The sequence below is a fragment of the Bison bison genome, unplaced genomic scaffold (genome assembly GCF_000754665.1).
Source record: "Bison bison bison isolate TAMUID 2011002044 unplaced genomic scaffold, Bison_UMD1.0 scf7180017864224, whole genome shotgun sequence".
Taxonomy (NCBI): Eukaryota; Metazoa; Chordata; class Mammalia; order Artiodactyla; family Bovidae; genus Bison; species Bison bison.
In genome coordinates, this window is record NW_011494796.1 from 5,574,239 (window position 1) to 5,595,724 (window position 21,486).

The 21,486-nt window shown below is 46.0% G+C and overlaps 1 protein-coding gene across 7 annotated transcripts in view; it reads left to right on the forward strand.

Moving 5' to 3' along the window:
- The window catches only part of TTC23 (tetratricopeptide repeat domain 23), a 161,096-nt gene that overhangs the window by 130,387 nt on the left and 9,223 nt on the right, over window positions 1–21,486 (forward strand). For 5 of the 7 annotated variants that reach the window (XM_010845838.1, XM_010845841.1, XM_010845839.1 and 2 more), the window contains 3 exons: window positions 7,323–7,450; window positions 12,656–12,805; window positions 20,614–20,736. In XM_010845838.1, the coding sequence (XP_010844140.1) occupies window positions 7,323–7,450; window positions 12,656–12,805; window positions 20,614–20,736 (401 nt within the window). The remainder of the gene's footprint in view (window positions 1–7,322; window positions 7,451–12,655; window positions 12,806–20,613; window positions 20,737–21,486) is intronic. The other 2 variants (XM_010845843.1, XM_010845842.1) reach the window with 1 other exon arrangement.

The following is a 21,486-nucleotide window of genomic DNA, read 5'->3' on the forward strand; positions in this document are numbered from 1 at the left end:
TGGGCCCCAGGCGCTGTGAGACCAGCCTGCCTCCACCTTGGTCGCCTCGCTCTGCTGAGGCAAGCCCGCCCCTGAGATGGCCGTGGACTTCCAGGGGCCACACGGCTCAGCGCCAGCAGGTCTGAGGTGTCTCCCAGACGCTGGGGACGATGTTCCTCTTGAAGGTGATCTTTTGGTGTGGAGAAAGCTGTCTTGGGCTTCGTCTCTCCTCAGAAAACCCTGTGCCCCGCACCCCGAGGCTGCTGGGTGGTCTCAGGGCAGCTGCCTGCATAGGGCCCCCGGCAGCTCCCAGCAGGGTCTAAATGGGTTCAATCTGTTTGCCTGCTGGGTGTTGGTGCTCCTCTGGGCTAACGCCAGGCTAAGATTTGGGACTTTCCATTTTCAAATTCCCTGGGGTCCTTAAAGTTTTTGCAGTTGGTGCAGAGTACTATTTCCCAAGACTATTACCAAGGATGATTGTCACACTGTACACCCAGGCCTCTCTCATAATGAAAGCTGTCCTCACTATTCCAAATCTGGCCTTTGGACAGCCTCGAGAAAATGAGCCCAGGGCTACCAAAATTTCTTTTAATTAAAAACCTCCTGACCTCTAGGGTGCCACATCATAACCCCACTTTCCTCTTGCTCTTTGAAAGGAGCCCTGGTTTTTTACGCTTCTGTATGAACACGCAGATGGAACAGTCTGAAGGGGCCTCTGGGAGACACTAAGCCAGCCTGCCCTCTGGGCCACACTTGCCCCTCACCCTAACTTGCAGACAGCCCCAGCGTACTGTGGGAGTGAAAATGGGAGACGTTCGTGGCCTTGGAACACCTGTGCCACTGGGGCTCAGATTTATAAAGCTAAGTCATGGCCCTGTGCTTTAGAAAGTGACCTCATCCCTTGCTGAGGCCACCTAGCATCAGGTTGCCGAGGATTCTAGAAGAGCTTTTTAAGCTCAGCAACAGCCACGTGCGTGAACGCTGAAACTGCTAACTCCTTGTGAACCCGCACCCTGCATCAGGCACAAGGCCTGTGCCAGGAAGTGGCATCCCACCCCAGGGGCTGTGACCTTCTGTCCTGGCAACTCCACTGTCACTTGGGCCAGGAGGACCTCTGAGGGGATGCCCGCTCCTGGGAGAACCAGCTCTGCCTCTCAGGGAGTCAGTCCTTAGGGGTAATAGGGCAAATTTTCTCTCTCCTCAGAGACTAATCATGGGGTACATGGTTTAGAATGCTAATTTGGGGGACAGGGGAAAATAAGTCAGGGTTTTGCAGTAAAGGTACTCTCCTATATCCTGGGTAAAAATAAAAATAGTGTCAAATTTACAGACAGGGAAGGTGCCCACAGTGTGTGCCCTGGACTTTCCACTATTCCCGAGTCCTGGACTATTCTCACATGCAGCATCCTGACAGGATGCCTGACTTGTGGTCAACTTGTACGTGACAACAGGTGTCAGAGAACCCGCTCCCTGGCCCTGCCTCTGCTGACTAGACACTCCCAGGAACAGAATTAGGAGAAACATGGACCTGTTGAGGAGCCAAGGACTCTGAAATAGGGGAAGAGAAGCAGCAGTTTTAGGAGCTGGCCCCCGAGGGCAGATCCTCAGGCAGGGCCGCTCTCTGACGCCTCACCGCAAAGCCCAGCTTTCTTCTGCTTCAGTAGCTATTGTGGCCTGGGTTTGAGTAATAAATTCCTTCCTTCCCCTCAGCCCCTTCCTTCCTCCCTAGCTTCCAGTCCCTCTTCCAGAGATCCAAAGATGCTAACAAGCGTTCTCTTTGGAAAATGTGACTGGGCCTCCCTGACTTAGAGCTTGTGAGCCTTTTGTGCACCAGTATGACTTAGGCCAGTCGGCTTCCTTTCTCCCAGAGCCCTGTGAGGTCAGCTACACAAGGGAAGGGACAAGCGTCACTCAGGTCTGGGGACCAGCCCAGATGGGGCGGTTTTGTGGGGGGAGATGGGTCAGCATGTGACTGCCAGGGAAAGGGGCACTAAAAGCTGGGAGGACTTTATGAGGGGCTGGAAAGCAAGAAAGCACAGCTATGTCCACCTGTGTCTGGAAGACCAGCTCCTTACCCAGGAAGGGAGGGGAACACTTCCCATCCCTTTTGACCTCCTCCTTTTTCTGAACCTGGCACCACTTCTGCAAAAGCCTGGGTCAGAAACTCAGTTCTTATCCATCTGGTCCTGCCTCCTTCCCATGCCCTTTACATGTGCTCGTCCTTAGAGTGAGGGTTCACCTCCGGGAAAAAGGCTAAGACTCAGAAAAACCTCTCCTCTTCAAGAATGGCTCAGTTACAGTCTCTGGTTAATTTCCAGTTAAACAGAAACTAAAATATCAACAGTACTCCATTCTTGAGTAGACTTGTTAATTTTTAGACATGGAACATACATCTCCATGATGCTTTTAGAATCAACAATATAAATGCCACATCATCTCCACATTTGCTGTCATCAGATTATCAAAGTAACCAAAATAGATACTTAGTTCGAACATTTAATCTCTAATATATTCTCCCGTGAGTCAACAAAGACTAAAGTGATGTAACATTTTTCATATACAATAGTAACATTTTCTTCTACCAAGAAAAAAACTGAGAACTACTTTAGAAATCCATCTGCTGGTTTGGCAGTGGACAGACCCCCAGTGAAAGAGTGGAGCAGGGACCCCAGCTCATTAGACTTCTGTCTAGTTTCAAAGCCTGGGGCCAGCTGACTTCCCTGAAAGGCAGCACCAACCCCCAGCCCAATTCTCACTTCTATCTGATAGCTGCATAGATCTTCAGCAGAGAAAATCTTGCAGATAAATGAAGCTTACTTGTTTTCAGACCTAGGTTTTTAGACCTTACTTGTTTTCAGACTTTAGGTTGCCTGGATTCAATAGACATATCTCCCAAGTGTTTGCTTCTCTCCTTTCCACAACAGCTCACTTGGGATGTACTTGAATCATTTCCAGAAACCTACATTTCTCATTGTGAATTTCAGAGCTGTTCTCAAGTTCTTGAGGTGTATGGAGCCATTTATGTGCGTGCTTCAGGCCACTGGACTCTGTCTGCTTTCACAGCAGTGTTTCGTACTCTTCATGTTCATCTCTGCTCCCAGTGGCCCGCTGGTTAGCCTAGCACGGATGCTGCTGCTGCTGCTGCTAAGTCGCTTCAGTCGTGTCCGACTCTGTGCAACCCCATAGACGGCAGCCCACCAGGCTCCCCCGTCCCTGGGATTCTCCAGGCAAGAACACTGGAGTGGGTTGCCATTTCCTTCTCCAAAGGAAATGAAAGTGAAAAGTGAAAGTGAAGTCGCTCAGTCATGTCCGACTCTTAGCGACCCCATGGACTGCAGCCCACCAGGCTCCTCCATCCATGGGATTTTCCAGGCAAGAGTACTGGAGTGGGGTGTCGTCGCCTTCTCCGAGCATGGATGAGGGAGGCCCAAAGCCACAAACTGTCCCTGAAACTAAAATTTTCAACATTTCTTGAGCACTGGCTAGGTGTCAAGCATGTCATCAGTTATTATGTGCATTAACCCATTTATTCCTTACAGCCATCCTATAACAGGAGCGTTAGCATGAAAGTCCCTCTTTGAGGTAAGAAACCTGAGGCCAAGCCTGGGAGGCGCAAAGCTGGACGGCAGCAGAGCTGGGCCTGAGGGCAGGCAGCCTCTGACCTCTGGGGCCTCTCCTCCTTTCCACTTGCTCCTCCGCCTCCCGGAACCAGCACATCCCGCACAGGCTAACCCCATCCATCCACCTCTGTGAATTCTGGAGCAGTGTGTTTGTGGATTCCTCTTTGGAAGTACTGTCGTTCACATCAGAATATGAGAAAAATTAATCCATGGGCCCACTCTCTGGAAAAATATTAAAATAGACAATACGCTGTCCTGTCTAAGGGCTTCCCTGGTGGCTCAGATGGTAAAGTGTCTGCCTGCAATGCAGGAGACCTGGGTTTGATTCCTGGGTTTGGAAGATCCCCTGGAGAAGGGAAAGGCTACCCACTCCAGTACTCTTGCCTGGAAAATCCCATGGACAGAGGAGCCTGGTGGGCTACAGGCCATGGGGCCTCAGAGAGTCAGACACGACTGAGTGACTTCACTTTCTTTTTTTCTTCTTTCTTGTCCTGTCTAATCAAGAAAATGGGGAGAAAGCACAAAAACAAAATTAGAGGTGATAAAGGGGAAACAATCAAATACAGAGGAAGTCTGAAGAAGCTAGAGATAATATTTTACCTTTTTGCTCATGTGTATTTGCTCTACACAGTTCATACTGGATTTCCAAATGGAAGTGTCAAGTGGACCTTGTATGTATGGGTCATAATCTGCCTCAGCGTGTGCTCGTCGTGTGTCACCGTCTCCAGCAGCGCTTCGGCTGCAGTGGTGGGTGGGGAGGCAGGCCCATGTTCCTCAGGGTCACTCACATTTTCCTCTGCTAGAGCAGGAGTAGGCAAACTTCAGCCCAGGGCCCAAATCGAGCTCCCTGCCCATTTTTCTAAACAGTTTTCTTGGCACACAGCCAGGCTCCTTTATTCACATAGCATCTCAGGCTGCTTTTGTGCTACAAGTCTTCGGTCCCCAAAGCCTAAAATAGTTACCATCTGGTCCTTTATAGAATGAGTTTGTGACCCCTGTGCTGGAGTCCTATAATTTTTATACTTTCAGACTAGATTCTACTTTATGGAGTTTCTTTTTTGAATATTCTTTCCTGATGTGGTTTATCACAGGGTATTGAAAATACCCTGTGATAAACCATATCACAATGTCATCAAAGAATGTTGAATACATCCTGTGATAAACTCTGTGCTGTACAGCAGGACCTTGTTGCTGACCCGGTCTGTATATGATAGCTCACATCTGCTAGCCCCAGACTACCAGTCCTCCCCTCCCCTACCCCGACCCAGGCAGCCCCAGGTCTGTCCTCAACATCTGTGACTCTGCTTCTGACTCATAGATAGGTCCACTTGTGTCCCATTTCAGATCCCACATATAAGTGATATCATATGGGGTTTGTCCTTCTGACTTCACTTAGTATGACAATCTCTAGTTGTATCAGTGTGGCTGCAAATGGCATTATCCCATTCTTTTTCATGGCCGAATAGTATTCCATTGTATACACGAACTGTGCCTTCTTTGTCCATTCATCTGTGGATGGACATTTAGGTTGTCTCCGTATTTTGGATATTGTGAAGAAAGCTGCTATGAACATGAGGGGCATGTGTCTTTTTGAATTACAGTTTTGTCCAGGTATATGCCCAGGAGTGGGATTGCTGGATCATATGGTAATTCTGTTTTTAGTTTTCTAAGGAACCTGTTTCTCCATAGTGGCTACACTGACTTACATTACCACCAAGAGTGTGGGAGAGCTCCATTTTCTCCACACCTTTTCCAGCATTTGCTGTATTTAGACTTTTTATTGATCACCATTCTGACTGGTATGAGGTGGTACTTCACTGTAGTTTGATTTGCATTTTTCTAATAATCAGTGATGTTGAGTATCTTTTCATTTGCCTACTAGCCATCTCTGTGTCTTCTTTGGAGAAATGTTTATTAAGTTCTTCCGCCCATTTTTCTATTGGGTTGTTTTGTTGTTGTTGAGCTGTATTATCTGTTTGTATATTTTGGAGATTAAGGCCTTAGTTTTCTACTTCAATTTATTGGTTCAGAATTTCCAAACCAAGAGAATTCCATGGCAGTCCAGTGGTTAGGATTCCATGCTTTCACTGCCATAGGCCTGGGTTCAATTCCTGGTTGAGGAACTAAGATCCCACAAGCCATGTAGTGTGGAAGGAAGGAAAGGAAACAATTGGGGAAAGAAAAAAAAAAAAAAAAAGAATTTCCAAATAAAGTGGATGGTGCAAATTCTGCCCCTCACACATGTGCATGCTCCTCGTACAATCTCCCAGCTGCTTTCAGATGCTTTTTCAAGCCATGGCCTCTGGAGGGACAGCCGTGAGGCTTCTCTTTGGACCAGTGCAACTGCTGGTTTTAGGAATTCCTGGCTATACTGGTTTTCTTTTGCTGCATAGCAAATTATGGTTGTTTAAACACCCAGTTTAAGCTTTTAATCCCATCAATCAGAAGTCTAGCATGGTAAGAGTGGCTTCTCTGCTGAGGCTAAAATCAAGTTGTCAGCTGGCTACATTCTCATCTGGAGCACAGGGTCCTTTTCTAAGCTCAACCTTGTTATTAGCAGGATTCAGTTCTTTGTGTTATAGGACTGAAGTCCCTCCATTCTTGCTGACTGTTGACCTCTCTAAGTTCCTATGGGCCACTTTTGGGTCCTTGTACCACAGTCCCCTCCATCTCAGGATTGGAGAACCTCCTTTTCAAATCCCTCTCATGTTTTGAATCTCTCTGCCTTCCTTCTCTGCCACCAACTAAAGAAAACTCTGCTTTTAAAGCTTTGGTGATGTTAGGTTAGGCCTAAGGAGTAATCTCACTTTCTTACAGTCTACTGTGCTATATAACATTCCTTATGACAGGAGTAATATCTCAGCCTATCTATAAGTTCCACCCACAATCAATGAGGAGGTCGTAATCAAGGATGAGTGTCACTGGGGTCATCCTAGAAATCTGCCTGTGACACTGAATTTTTGCAAGGAGCTTTGTTTCATCTACTTAACACACACAGGCCTCAGGCCTCAATAGCCAGCCCTGCTTAGGCTTATGAGACCGTAGGCATTTTAGAATACACTAGACCTTTTTCCTAACCCCCTCATGGACCATTCAACTCCCCCTCCACCTCCCTGCTCTGGCTTTCAGTTTCCTCTTCATTTTTCATATCTGAGATTTTCCTTTTTTGTTTTTTGCTTTCAATATTGGCAAATATTTTAAAATATTTTTGTTACATTATAACCAATATGTTTAAGTGCTTGGAATGGCTGGAGTTTATCCTTCAGCTGCATGTCAGCCATATTTTCCAGAATTATAGTGTTATTAAACCACATTCCAAGATTACAACATCCACTAAAGTCAGTGGATCCTTGGAGTTCTAACCTCAGTGAGGAGTAACTAGAGCTTTATGAAGAATTAATGGTTAATCAACCTGAAAACTTAATGGTGTGTCAGTTCTAGGGGAGAGTTTCCCTGTTTGCATTAACTCTGCTTACTCTATCACTGGGAGGGCCAAGATGTATGAAAACCAATGAAAATAAATTGCAGTATCTTCCTGAGAACTAGACCTTGTCTAATAATACAGTCAGATTAATGGGAAAAGACAGTTTCCTTAACTGGGTTATCTTATCCAGTTACTTATTATTTTCAGAGAGTTCGCCGTCACTAAATGCATAGTTATTCTGTGTTCATTTCAAATCTGTGAGTAGTTTTCAAAATTATTGTTGTGGTGCTTTTCTTCAGATGTGGCTGAGCAGTATTTTCAGGATAGCATGGCTAATCTCAAGGATGCTGAAGGGAAGGAGAAAGCCAAGTTTCTTTCAATTCAAGATGATTACTGCCATTTCCTACAAGTCACCGGACAAGATGAGGTGAGTGAGTTTGGACCACAGCTGACAGTTATTTACTCGGGCAACCCAGTTGATATCCAAAGGGCTACTCCTATACTCTGCAAGCCTTAAGCATCTACTGTGTACAAGGCATGTGCCAGGCTCCACGGGGAGAGGGATGCCTAAGGCCAGGCAGCCAGCTCCTGGATAGGCACTCTTGGGAAACAAAAAAATTATGAGAACCCAGATGCCATGTCCACCTGCAAAGTACCCTAAAGGACTAGAAACCTTGAGAGCCAGATGGACAGTCCCAGCTTATCATAGCTTGTGGTTGGAGCTGGCATAGAAGGTAGCAATTAGTGTGTCTTATTATCTTGGCTAATGAATGAAATTTGCATATCAAATAGGAACTGCAGAGTGCAGAAGTTATGGCTCACTGTCCATTGAACCATACAGGCAGGTTTTCTATGGCTTGTACAAATGGAACCGGGCTCAGAGTTTATAGTCATTGAACTATCCCAAGGGTAGTTTTAAACCCTTGGGAACTTGTTCCATAATAAGCCTAACAGCTACCAGATGGCCGCATGCTTGATTTATACAAATATATAAATATATCTGTATTTTCAACTCTAACTCTTCAAAGCAAATCCTTGAGAGGAAAACGTTTTTATTTCCTCTGCTGCTCTGTAGACCTCCTGCCCAACAGCCCTCTCCTAACTCTTAATGCTTCACCCTTCTCTCAATTGATGTGAGCTTAAGGATAGGTTTTTAATCTAGATGTACCCATGGTCCTCAGGCCAAATAGGGCTACAGCAACCATAATAAATGGAGTTTTCATATTTTTCTGGATCACTCAGCCAAGTAGAAAGGGGCCTTCCCGGGGCCTCAGGTTCTAGAACATCGCTGGAAGCTCTGTGGAGAGTGCTCAGGGCAGAAGTCTGACAGGAAGTGTGCCCCCATCATGCCTCACCCCTTCTGGCCCGTCGGTCATCTTCGCCTCCAGACGGCCCCTCGACTCCATCCATTGGTTGCCATCTCATCTCTGCCTGGACCACTCTAGCAAACCCTGGGCCCCCAGCTGCTCCTTCCACTCTTGCCCCTTTCTACTCTATTCTGAATAAGTAAACCAGGGTGATCTTTTTATTTTTTATTTTATTTTTTTTTTCTGCTCAGCTCCTTGATTTTTGCCAGCTGAGCTGCGAGATTCGTGCGTGCTCAGCTCCTTGATTTTTGCCTGCTGAGCTGTGTGATTCCTGCCTGCTCCCAGGGTGATCTTTTTAAAAAAGCAGATCTGATCAATGGACCTCTATTTGTAAAATACTCCACTGGCTTCTCAGTGCCCTTAAGAGAAGCTGGAATCCCGCATTGCCCACAATACGTGGCAAGATCTGAATTCTGCTGGCATTTCCAGTCTCATTTTTGCCTCCTCCCCTGATGTGAGTTCCACAGTGGCCTTTTCTAATCCGCGCTTGTTTCCTGCTCTTGGAAGGTTCTTCCTCATTGATCTCCTGGCTAATGCAGACCCATCCTTCAGGACTCACCAGCTTGTCTGATTCCTCTCCCTCAGTCTTCACTAGATTCTCCCCACTATTTTTCATCATAGAATCCAGTTTAATATAATTGTATAGCATAGTCATATATTACCATAATGGTGGCACTTCCCTGGTGGCGCTAGTGGTAAAGAACCCACATGCCAATGCAGGAGACATAAGAGATGCGAGTTCCATCCCTGGGTCGGGAAGATCCCCTGGAGGAGGGCATGGCAACCCACTCCAGTCTTCTTGCCTGGAGAATCCCACGGACAGAGGAGCCTGGCGGGCTACAGTGCATGGGGTCACGAAGAGTCAGACACGACTAAAGCCATGTGGCACACGCGCATGCATGGAAGTGAAAAAGTTCCTTTGAATCTGTGTTAAGATATTCTTTGGTTGTGCTGCTCTGCCAGCAAGAACCCTCTCTAACTTCTTATTCCCTGTAAGAAAACCCAAACCCCTCGTTTGGAGGCCTGGAAGGAAGGCCTCCACTGCCAGCCCAGCCTGTGACGCCTGCCTCACCTCCCTCTGCTCCGCCTTCTGTTCTCTCTGCTGTAGGCACAGTAGTCCACTCACTGGCCCTGAACATGCCATGTGCTTCTCCCCCCTACTGCTGTGTGCCCAGGTGCCCAAGCCTGCCTCTCAGCCCACCTGAATCCGGATTATTCTTCCCTTCTCTCCATTAAACTTGTCTAACTCTCAGAGACTGTCACAGTCTCTGTTTCTCCATACCCATGTCCATGTGGCATCTTTTACACTGCCATCTCGACTTGCACATCTATCTCCAGTTTCCCCAGTTATAGGCTGTAAATGGCGTTGAGAGCATCCTTTAGGCTCGTCTTTCCCCCATTGGCTCCTCCAAGCCTGACAACCAATTTTCACGGAAAAGCTGCCAAACCCAACACTTGCCTCATGGTCCCTGGGACAGGACATGACAGGCTTCAGCATCAGGAAGACCCGAACCAAGGTGGGGGCGGGGGGCGGTGGTCACACACTTCACAACAGATACAGCTTCTCTTCCCCAGCAGTGACTTTTCTTTCCATCTGAGAAATTGTTTCTCTCTTATAAATGCCTTTCCTGAGGTTCCCTGATCCCAACCCCAGCACCTAATTCATATTCTTGCCAATAACATGAGTAAAGGCCTTGCCAATTCCTCTGTCTGGGGAGTGCCAGCAGGGTGCCTTCAGGGCTAAGCGGTGGGCAAGGCTTCTTCTCCGGTTTCTGCTTTGTTCAGCTCTTAAATTCTGCGTTTGTGTTCTCTAACTGTAATCATGCTTTCATGGAGGAGATGGTGGAAGGATTTTGGAGAAACATGGGAGATCAAAATGCAGGGCTTTCCCTCTGTATGTCTTAGCGTCTGACTGAAGAGATTAATTCCAACCCATATTTTTTTTTATTCCATGTTGGTATAAATAAGTCAGATAAACCAAACAAAATGTCAAATCTATTTAACTTTTCACCATGTCGGAATGTTTGCTTTTCGTTTGTTGAAGTATTTCTTGTGAGAAACAGAAAACCCTGGAATATATTCTGGATATTCTGTAAGTAGATAAATTGCCAGGAAACTATAGTTTTCACTTACATAAAAACATCACTGTGCCCAGAGAAAGAAGAGCCTGAAACTAAGAGGGATTAAAGCTGGCAGGACCCAGACCTGCCAGGACCCAGATCTGCCACTGATGGGCTGTCTGACTCTGAGCGAGCTTCTCAACTGCCCTGTGCCTCGGTTTCCTCCTCTGTCAAACGAGGACTAAAATTGTCCTTATGGAAAGGAAAGAGTGCGAGCTAAAGGAGCTCACACACATAAACCGTTTAGCACAGTTCTTGAGACGTAAAGGACACAATGCATTTCATGTTAGTTTTTATTCTTCCTACCCAACCAGACTGGTTCCAAATTGGGAAAGGGGTACCATGAGGCTGTATGTTGTCACCCTGTTAATTTGACTTACATGCAGAGTACATCATGAGAAATGCCAGGCTGGATAAAGCACAAGCTGGAATCAAGATTGCCAGGAGAAATATCAATAACCTCAGATATGCAGATGACACCACCCTTATGGCAGAAAGTGAAGAGGAACTAAAAAGCCTCTTGATGAAAGTGAAAGAAGAGAGTGAAAAAGTTGGCTTAAAGCTCAACATTCAGAAAACTAAGATCATGGCATCCAGTTCCATCACTTCATGGCAAATAGATGGGGAAACAGTGAGAGACTTATTCTGGGGGGCTCCAAAATCACTGCAGATGGTGAGTGCAGCCATGAAATTAAAAGATGCTTGCTCCTTGGAAGAAAAGCTATGACCAACCTAAGACAGCATATTAAAAAGCAGAGACATTACTTTGCCAACAAAGATCAATCTAGTCAAAACTATAGTTTCTCCAGTTGTCATGTATGGATGTGAGAATTGGACTATAAAGAAAGCTGAGCGCTGAAGAATTGATGATTTGAACTGTGGTGTTGGAGAAGACTCTTGAGAGTCCCTTGGACTGCAAGGCAATCCAAACAGTCCATTCTAAAGGAGATCAGTCCTGAATATTCATTGGAAGGACTGATGATGAAGCTGAAACTCCAATACTTTGGTCACCTGATGCAAAGAACGGACAGACTCATTGAAAAAGACCCTGATGCTGGGAATGATTGAAGGCGGGAGGAGAAGGGGATGACAGAGCGTGAGATGGTTGGAGGGCGTCACCGACTCAATGGCCATGAGTTTGAGTAAACTCCAGGAGTTGGTGATGGACAGGGAGGCCTGGTGTGCTGCAGTCCATGGGGTCACAAAGAGTTGGACACTACTGAGCGACTGAACTGAACTGAACTCAACTAAAATGGGTTCCTGTAACATCTGAGGTGGCTTTTTCTCCAGGGATCTTTTATGCATTTTCTCTTCAGAGTTCACACCATCCCCCTCCCCGCTGCGAACCCCTCTACCCCATGTACATTATTTCCTGATTCCTATTTGAGAAGGAAAGTAGGCTCAGCTCATGAGACATGCTACCCAAACTCATTCCCCTTAGTGAAAATACATATCATTCATATCAGTTACATCATTTTCTTAGGAGGCACTTGGTATTGGCATTTTCTTTATCCAGCTTTGAACTTAAAAAAAAATTATTTAAATTGGAGGATAATTGCTTTACAATATTGTGATGGTTTTTGCCATAAATCAATATGAATCAGCCACAGGCATGTGTCCCCCATCCTGACCCCCTCCCACCTGCCTCCCCACCCCATCCCTCCAGGTTGTCCCAGAGCACGGCTTTGAGTGCCCTGCTTCATGCGTCACACTCGCTTTGGTCATCTGTTTTACACATGGTAATATATATGTTTCAATGCTTTTGTCTCATATCATCCTACCTTCTCCTTCTCCCTCTGAGTCCAAAAGTCTGTTCTTTACATCTGTGTCTCCTTTGCTGACCTGCATATAGGATCATTGGTACCATCTTTCCAGGTTCCATATATACGCGTTAACATATGGTATTTGTCTTTCTGACTTACTTCACTGGATATAATAGGCTCCAGTCTCGTCCACCTCATTAGAACTGACTCAAATGTGTTCCTTTTTATGGCTGAGTAATATTCCATTATGTATATGTACCATAACTTCCTTATCCATTCATCTATCGATGGACATCTAGGTTTCTTCCATGTACTAGCTATTGTAAATAGTGAGGCAATGAACATTTTTATTTAACCAGACTGCTTTTTATTCCTTTTGCAGAAAGCCACTTCAATCCTCAGAGAGTCTCTGGAGGCCAAAGTGGCAGTGTTCGGTGATTTCAGTCCTGAGGTGGCAGAGACATACCGGCTCCTGGGTGTGGCCGACCTGGCACAGGGGAACCAGACCGGGGCCCACAAGAAACTGAAGAAGGTAAAGCTGTAGCCCGACTAACTCAGAAAAAAATCCTCCCGCCCTTCCTGCCTCTGCACTGCACTCCTTAAATGAAATTTTACAGGTGGCTGATTTAGGTTAGATGACATCAATGTTGCAGTTGATCTCAGCTGACACTTTTTGGGGCAAAAGATATAGTAATCCTCTTTTGCACATAGATTTTTTTAAATAAAGTATCAATTATTCTTTACCATGCAAATAATTTTAAATTTGTAAATAATGTAATTCATCAATCTTATTTTACTCTTTCTGTACACTCAGTTTATAGAGGAGCTCTTCCATATGTTCCTCTAGTACTTACGTTTATTTCTTTTTAAATTGGAGTTTGTGTGGATGGCATAAGGTATGGCTCTGTTATTTTCTTCCCAAATGGCTGCCCAGTTGTCCAGCAGCATTTTATTAAAGAGTCCATCTGTGCTCCAGTGAGTTAAGATAACTTTCATTATATACTACATTTCCACATGTACTTGAGTCTATTTCCAAATTTCTTTCTATTCTACTTTTTTCTTTGTTTATTTGAATTCCCATACCTCGTTGCCTTAATTATAGAGATTTCATAGCATGGTATAGAATCTGGTAGGGTTAGACTCCCCTCATTGTTTTTTATAAACCCCTAGAATATCAGATTTTCTAAATATTCTGGCATGTTTATTTTTCCACATGAATTTTGGTATCAACTTGTCTAGCTCCATTAAAGTCTGGTGATATTTTTTGGAGAATTGTGTTACTTATAAATGGGTCTCGGGAGGACTGACATCATTACGATGTTGAGTCATTCTGCCAGAGAACAAGGGATGTCTTTATCTGTGTTCACGTCTACTTTAGTCTCATTCAGGAACATTTTAAAGTGTGCCTCATATAGATTCGTACATTTCTTACTAAATTGATTTCTAAGCATTTTATATTCTTTAATGCTATTATAAATGGACTTTTACCCACCATTACATATTTTGACTGGTTATTTTTGTGTAGACAAAGACCATAGGTTTCTCTGTGTTAATTTTATGTTCTGCTAGCTTGCTTCTTTTCCTATTTGAGTTAATTTGAGAACTGATTCTCTCAAGTTTTCCAGATATACTATTACATCATCTGCAAACAGTTTACTTTCTGTTTTCCAAATTTTATGCCTCTGATTGATTTATTTTTGTCTAATTGAATTGCCTCATACCTCTAGTACAATAATAAATAATGTTGGAATAATAGGCATTCTCGCCTCATTCCTGGTCTTAGTGGAAATGTCTCTAGTGATTCCTCATTTAAAATATGCTGGCTTTGGACTAAGATTTATACATTTTATTGTGGTTAGGGAGTAGCCAAGAATTTCTATGTTTATGAGTATTTTTTTAATTAGAAGTAATTGCTGGATTTTATTTTGATAAAATAATTCAGTTTGTCAGCATCAGTGGAGATAATGAGATGATTCTTCTTAGATCACTTAATATGGATGTGCTTTATTATAATATCAAACCAACCTTGCACTCCTGGAATAAATCCACTTAGTCCTAATGAATTATTCTCAATGTGATATTGATTCTGTTTGCTAATATTTATATTTTGCAACTATTTTGTACCAATACTTGTAAGTGATATTTGTCTAAATATCAATGTTATTTTACTTAAAATAATTTGGAAGTTTACCTTTATTGTCTATGCACTAAAGGAGTTTATACAACATTAAAACTATCTGGTTTTTGAAAGTTTGCACCACCTGTGAAACTCTTTAGGCATGGTGCTTTTAGTGGGGTGATTTTCTTGATAATTTTCTCAATGTCTTTTACAAACCACTTGGTCTGTTGAAGCTTTCTATTTCTAATGGGGTCACTTTGTTAAACTATGTTTTCCCAGCTAATTATCTATTTCATTTACATTTTCAAATTGATTTGCATAAAGATTTGACAAATAGTCTCATGAACTTTTAAATTTTCTACCTTTTTAATAGTTATTTTCCCATTTTAATTCTTGGTTTTTTTCACACTTTTTTCTTGACTGAGTTAGTGGTTTGTCTATTTTGTTAATTATTCTTAGAAATGGGATTTGAATTCCATGGATGAATTGCCTTCCTATTCTCTGTTTCATTAATTTCTGATTTTATCTTTATTCTTTCTTTCCTTGTGACTTATTTGTTTTACTCTGTTGGTATTTTCCCCGCCTTTTTGAATTGGGACTTTAATTTGAGTTTTCATTTTTACTGATATAAGCATTTTAGGCTATGAATTATCCTCTTGTTATTGCTTTAAATACATTTATAAGTTCTGTCATGTTGTGTTTTCATTACATAAATTGGTTTTAAAATGGTGAAAACCTATTTAAGTAAAATAATTGCCTAAACCAAAAGAATTAACTTTAGTTCTGAGTGAGCTATCCTTTAAGTCAAGACTTTTTCTCTTTGTATGACTTCTGATTCTGCTGCAAAAGTCACCAGATTTGGTAACATGCATGTTGCCTGTTTTTTAATGAGATAATATATGTTCATTATCAGTCTACAATAGTTATTGGATATCTTCTATGGGCCAATTACTGTGGTACACAGAATGGGGAAAGACAATCAATAGCCAAGAAAGATATGCTTCTTGTCTTTGCGAGACTTTCTAGTCTAGCCAGGAAGATATACTATACCAACCATTTTAGAGAATTTAAACATGACACAGATGCCAAAGATGTCATGGTGAGGGAAAGGTGAGAAAGGAAGTTGAGGGTGGCAGTTGCTCTGGGTTTCTCCAACCCCCACTTTTAAGCTAATGCTTATTGAGTGACTGGTATGTCCCCAGCACTAAGGTAAATGATTTATATCTGTTACCTTACATAAGCCTTATAGTAGCCCTAAGATTTGGATACCTCTGCTCTCTGTTTTCACAGAGAGGGAAACTGAGGCTGAAAAGAAGTGTCTAGGCCTGGACTGCAAAGCTGGGAGCCATGAGAGTGGGGGTTAGCACGAGGCAGCCCATACTGTGCCCTCTACGCTACACTATCATCACTTACCCCTCGTGGGCTTCCAAATACGATTCTGTTTGAATAGGTGCTTCTTGTGCTTAGAGAAAGTTTGGAAAGCAGTGGCAGAGTACAGAGAATGCCAAGATCAGGATAAGTAGGAGCCTTTGGGTTGCCACTGACAGTATAACTCAAATTAGCTCAGGTATAAAGAAGCATCTGTTGTCTCATGGTTTCTAGGAAGCTCTGACAGGTGTATGATTAGCAGGGCAAAGACCCAGCGGAGCCTCAAGAGAATCAAGGCCAGACTCAAGTGCCACCAGGGCTCTCTCTGCCCAGGAACCCTGCCTGCCTCTCTCTGCACCTCCTTCTCCTCCTGTCTCATGGAGGCGTCTCCCCTGCCAGCGGGGGATGGCGGCCAGCCCTCCAGAGCTTTACTTCCAGCCCCCACTGCCATTTCTCAGTCAGAGCTTGGAAGTTCTCAGGCAAAGACTGAGGGGCCTGGCTTGGATCCGGTGCCCACCCTTGACCAATCACCCGAGGCCAGGGGTGTGGTGCGGTGTAAGACAATGGTGCCTTTCAGGCCCCTGTGTGGCCCACAGTGGAGGGGGTGCAAAAATCACTGTCCTTTGATCAGACAACCTGGAACAGGGTCACTAGAGCCCCTCCCTATTTGGGGGCATGTGCACTGAGTATAGAAGGCTTGCCAAAGCCCCTACCCTTAAGAGAGTCTAGGCTAGTGAAGGAATTACAGACTGTAATCCCCTAACTCTGATTATGCGCTCAGTTCTGTGCTACATGTTCATACTATGATCAGTGGGAGAAAGGGGATTAGAGAAGGTAGCCAGATAAAGTGAAAGTGAAGTCACTCAGTTGTGTCCGACTCTTTGAGACTCCATGGACTGAACCTACCAGGCTCCTTCGTCCATGGAATTTTCCAGGCAAGAGTACTGCAGTGGGATGCCATTTCCTTCTCCAGGGGATCTTCCCAACCTGGGGATTGAACCAGAGTCTCCCGCATTGCAGGCAGACGCTTTACCATCTGAGCCACCAGGGAAGCCCAGATAAGTAGTCCTGAAAAAGAGCATTGCTGAGCAGAGAAAGGAATTCCCACGTCAGAAATGAGGTGGAAGAGGAGATTCAGGGACAAGATAGTGACGCCTGTTCAAGAAGCTGTTTCTGTGTGGCCCCTAAGTTAAAAATGGTTTTTACAGATGATTATAAAATCTGTAATCATTTCACAGGTGATCATAAGTTGATTTGATGCTAGAGAACACTGACTTTAAACCCCAGCTAAGTGAAATTTTGTGCTGTTGCTTCAGTCGTGTCCAGCTCTTTGCAACCCCATGGACTGTAACCCACTAGGCTCCACTGTCCAAGGGATTCTCCAGGCAAAGATATTGGAGTGGGTTGCCATTTCCTCCTCCAAGTGAAATTTTATCCCCCTGCCAAAAAAGAAAAGAAACCCATTATTTTCATTAGTAGAACTAGATTACCAAAAATAATGTACTTATTACTATTATACCTTAAATTTTGCCTACAAAAGTTTGTTCCCTCTCTTACTAAGTAAGTACCTACATAGTAGCTCAATTTATATCCCTTGACCCCCAAATTCTACAATATTTACCACCTGTCCTTTGCAGAAAAAAATTTCTGAACCCAGCTCTAATATCTGGGAGCCACTGAGGGAATTTTAAGCAGGGCACAATCGCTCTATATTTGTTTTTTGGACTTTTTTTTTTTTAATCACTGTGAGGACAGTGTTGGAAATGGAATGGGGTGGCCCAAGAATTGAGGCAAGAGGCCTCTGTCACCTCATCTGTAAAATGGCAATAGCCGCAACACAGGGCCCAGCTTCCCTCCCACGGGTGTCCTGAGGCAGGGATGAGCTGAGGCCAGTGCGGCTGCTTGGGTTAGGGCCTGGCCCGGCCGGGTGCAGAACGCAGGACGCCCAAGGGCCCAGGCAGAGCTGTCCCGGCCAAGGCGTCACCCCCGCTGCAGGAGTCTCCTCTCCGCTCCCGCTTCCTCATTTCTCCCCTGAGCAGTGAAGATGAGAGAGGGAACACCTCTGCCGAGGGTTCAGCTCGGTCAACTCCAGACAGGGAAGAGGACCCAGGAGTGCTGGAAGGCAGCAAATGTCAGCGGATGAGCAGGATTTGAATTGAGGCCACGCAAGTCTTCATGCTGCCTTGCTGACTCCAGGAGGGCTGCTTTGGTTCCATTACTGACCATGCACTGGGGCCCAGGCTTGGTGCCTCTAGGGCAGCTCATGCATCACTTCCAAACCTCACAGCAGCCCCCCAGGTCAGACCTTGGTAGCTGTGATTTATAGATAAGGGGCCTGAGGCTCTTAGAAGTTAAGTAAATTGTCTATGGGCAAGTTACCATTAAGTAAAGCCCACATTTTCCTCAATGCCACTGGTTTGCAAAGCGTTGGTCTTAAACCCCCTGCATCAGGGTCATCTTCTGAAGCAGAATCTGGGGCAAAGCACAAGGGGCCCAGGGACCTGCAGTTTAGCTTAAGTTGAGAATCATTGCTCTGTGCTCAGGCTCAGCTGGAAATCAGCTCAGCTTCAGGAAACTCCAGGCTTCATCACTCCCAGAGTCTGCAGTGGAAGTTGGTGACGTGTTTTCCTTAGTTTGACCTCATTAACCATCAGTCCTGAATACAATGACTTTGACATTTTAAAGCTATCTACCACTTGCCAGAGTCAGAGAGGAAAGGGCAGAAACATGTGTCTGCAGGTTGTGCCAGCTGTGGTACACACAGCCCTCATTGCCATTCTCACCCACCTGGGGACAGGACTGCGCTCCACGAACACCAGGGCACACACAGGCTTTGCTGAGCTGGACTTTCCTCAGATGCCGTGTTGAGCACAGAGCTCTGTAGAGCCAGCACAGCTCTCTAAAGCTCCTGGCCCAGCGTTCCTCGTCTTCTCACCACCGCAACAGCTGCCTCCCCCGAGCTGTCAGCTCTGGAGCAAGAATCCATTGACTCCATTTCCAGATGTGCCCTCTGCTGAAGGCCGAGGCGTGGCCCCGTGCACACGGAGAACAGGAAGGCACAGGAGAACAGGAAGGCACAGGAAGCAGAGCCGTCGGCGGGAGTAAGTTATCGAGACAAAGCCGCGTTGTCGACCTTTCTTTCAGAGACATCTGCAGGGGAGCACTAGAGAACTCTGGTGGCTCCAGATGGAAATTTCCACCACAAAATTCACTTTTTTTTCTGTGGAGACCTAGATTTTCATCCAGGTGAAAGGCTACAAATGGGATTCACAGAGACTGTTTCCTAGGCCAGGAGCATCTCCAGACTAACCCCGGGCCCAGTACTGTGTGCGGTCGGATTGGGTCCCATCGCAGCCTGGTCTCCCTGCTAGGTACTGTCGCCACCAGGGTTCCTCCCACCACCTGATGACTTTATAGAAATAATGATTTTATGTGACCTCTCTCTCCAAGAAATTCAAAGCCCACCGTGATGAATCATCTCAAGAAGGGAAAGGAAATGTTTCTTATTCACAGCTTATATGAGAAAGCCCAACCTGGACAGGTCTTATGTGGGCACAGGTCAAGTCTCTGTTAGAACACACCGTCAGGCCCTTGCTGTTTCTCCATCCTGCCAAACACACGGAGCCTTCTGCATGGTTCACGTCCTGTCGTTCCACCAGCAGCCCACCTAGTTTCCCCTTCCCTTCAGCTTTTGTGGTGGTTTCCTCATTGCCCTGGATTGCTCTGGACCATCCAGAGCCTAGTTTGGAGTCCCCGTAGAGCCCCATGTTAGCCCACGGGTAGAGTCTGATTCCGTAGAGCCCCATGTTAGCCCACGGGTAGAGTCTGATTCGTCCTTGATCTCTCAATCCTGATTTTTCTAATCATCTTTGACTAACCCACTGTTGGGCTGCAGCAGTCCACCTCAGATCCCTTCTGAAAGAAAAGAGGGTCATACTGACATTGATTTCATATACAGAATCCCGTTCTTGTTTTGAGAAGTGTGCTTAAAATCACTTGAAGCACTCATTAGTTACTGGAGATGTTTATAGATTGGTTGATATAGTATAAGAATGGGAGCTGGTGGTTAAAGTGGTCAAGGGCTTAACCTTTTGTGGAGAAACTGTGGAGCCTCCCTTGCCTGATACAGGCTGAGTGGGAATCAGAATCCAGGTCTCCTGGTCACAGGCTGCCCTACATCGTCAGCTGCCAGGCAGAGTTCCTCTGCTCGGGGTCAGCCCCCTAACTGTAGCAGCCTAGACACAGCCCCCATCTTCCCTGTCCCTTTGAAAGCATGTATAAGCTCTGAACACAGACTGCCCAGGACAAGGCTACATTTGCTGCGCAAAGTTCCTCTAATATGGGAATGCTTACCGTGGCTTGTGGTGGATGCGTGATGTCTCAGACCTTCCTAAATTGGCATCACAGTCTGGAGGGTGCAGGACTGGGTCTGGACGGACCATCCTGGCCTGAGAGCTTCCAGGGGTTGTCAAAACCTCACCGGATGCAGGAGAACTGTGGGTTAACGGGGGGACGGCCAGGAACGGAGAGAAAGGCAAAAATCTCCTACCACATAAATCCAGTGTGACCTTAAACAAGTGGAAAGAGGGAGTGCCAGGAGTGTTACCACACTCCGGAAGGACGGGGTGGGACGGCTGAGCTCCACATCAGGAGGGAGCCCGGCCAAGAGAAAGCAGTTTGAAAACTAAGTTTTAAAAGGGAGCTGGATTTCTTGCTCTCTGTGGCTCAGAAATAGGCGGACCCAGCTTTTCTACCAGCAGCTGGCCGTCCCCTTGGAAAAGAAAGCCGGAGCCTGCCTGTGGGTACGCAGCAAGTCCGCTGACGCCCGTGTTCTCTACATGTTTGTGTTGCAGTCGTCCTGGAGAAGGATGGTGGTAGCTGGCTCCGAGACAGTGGCCAGGGGCTGGAGCAGAGTCGTGGGGGAGTCGAGGGATGTCAATAAACGTGTAGAACCCACAGCCCTGGGCAACTCGGAGGTGAGAAATGAGGGAGGCGGCAGGGACAACAGGACTCTGAGCGGGGCGCATGAGACGCTCAGGAGGGCTGCTCCTCTGCCGCTGTCCAGGGCAGCCGGGAGCGAAGGCCTGGCCTCCCTTCTGTTCTTCCTCCTCTCGTGGCCCCGTGTCCCAGGGCCCCTGGCCCCGCTCCATCTGTGTTTCTTTCATGGGAGGCTTCCTGCCCATCTGTGCAGTAACCCACGAGTCTCTAGCTCATTGGCCTTTCAAGGAAGGGAGTGTGTCTGAGAGTGTGTGTGTGTGTCTGAGTGTGTGTGAGAGAGGGAGAGGGGGGAGCAGGCTATGCTGCCTCAGACTCTTGCCGCTCCTTCTGCCCGGAACTCCACCCCCACCTCCCTGCCCCCGACCTGGCCCTCTTCATATGGCTGACTCCCCATCCTGCAGGTTTCACCTCGAACGTCACCTCCGAAAGGCCTTCACTGACCCAAGCCTCCTCTGCCACTACTGATCTCTCCCCCACCTTATTCTTTCAGAGCCCGCATCCTTTATTCTCTACCATATCTCTTACGAGCAGTCAGGCCGTGTTTGTTCACACGTTTTAAAATACCTGGCTCCCGCACAACACTGGAAACCCCCCTCCGCCGCTCCAACCCCGAGGTGGACGCAGGGTTGGCGTCTGGCGAGTGCTCAGCAAACACCCGCGAGAATGTGTAGCTGCGGCCGGAAGACGCAGGTCCAGGGGGTGAGGCTGGGGTCTGAGGGGCGGGGGGG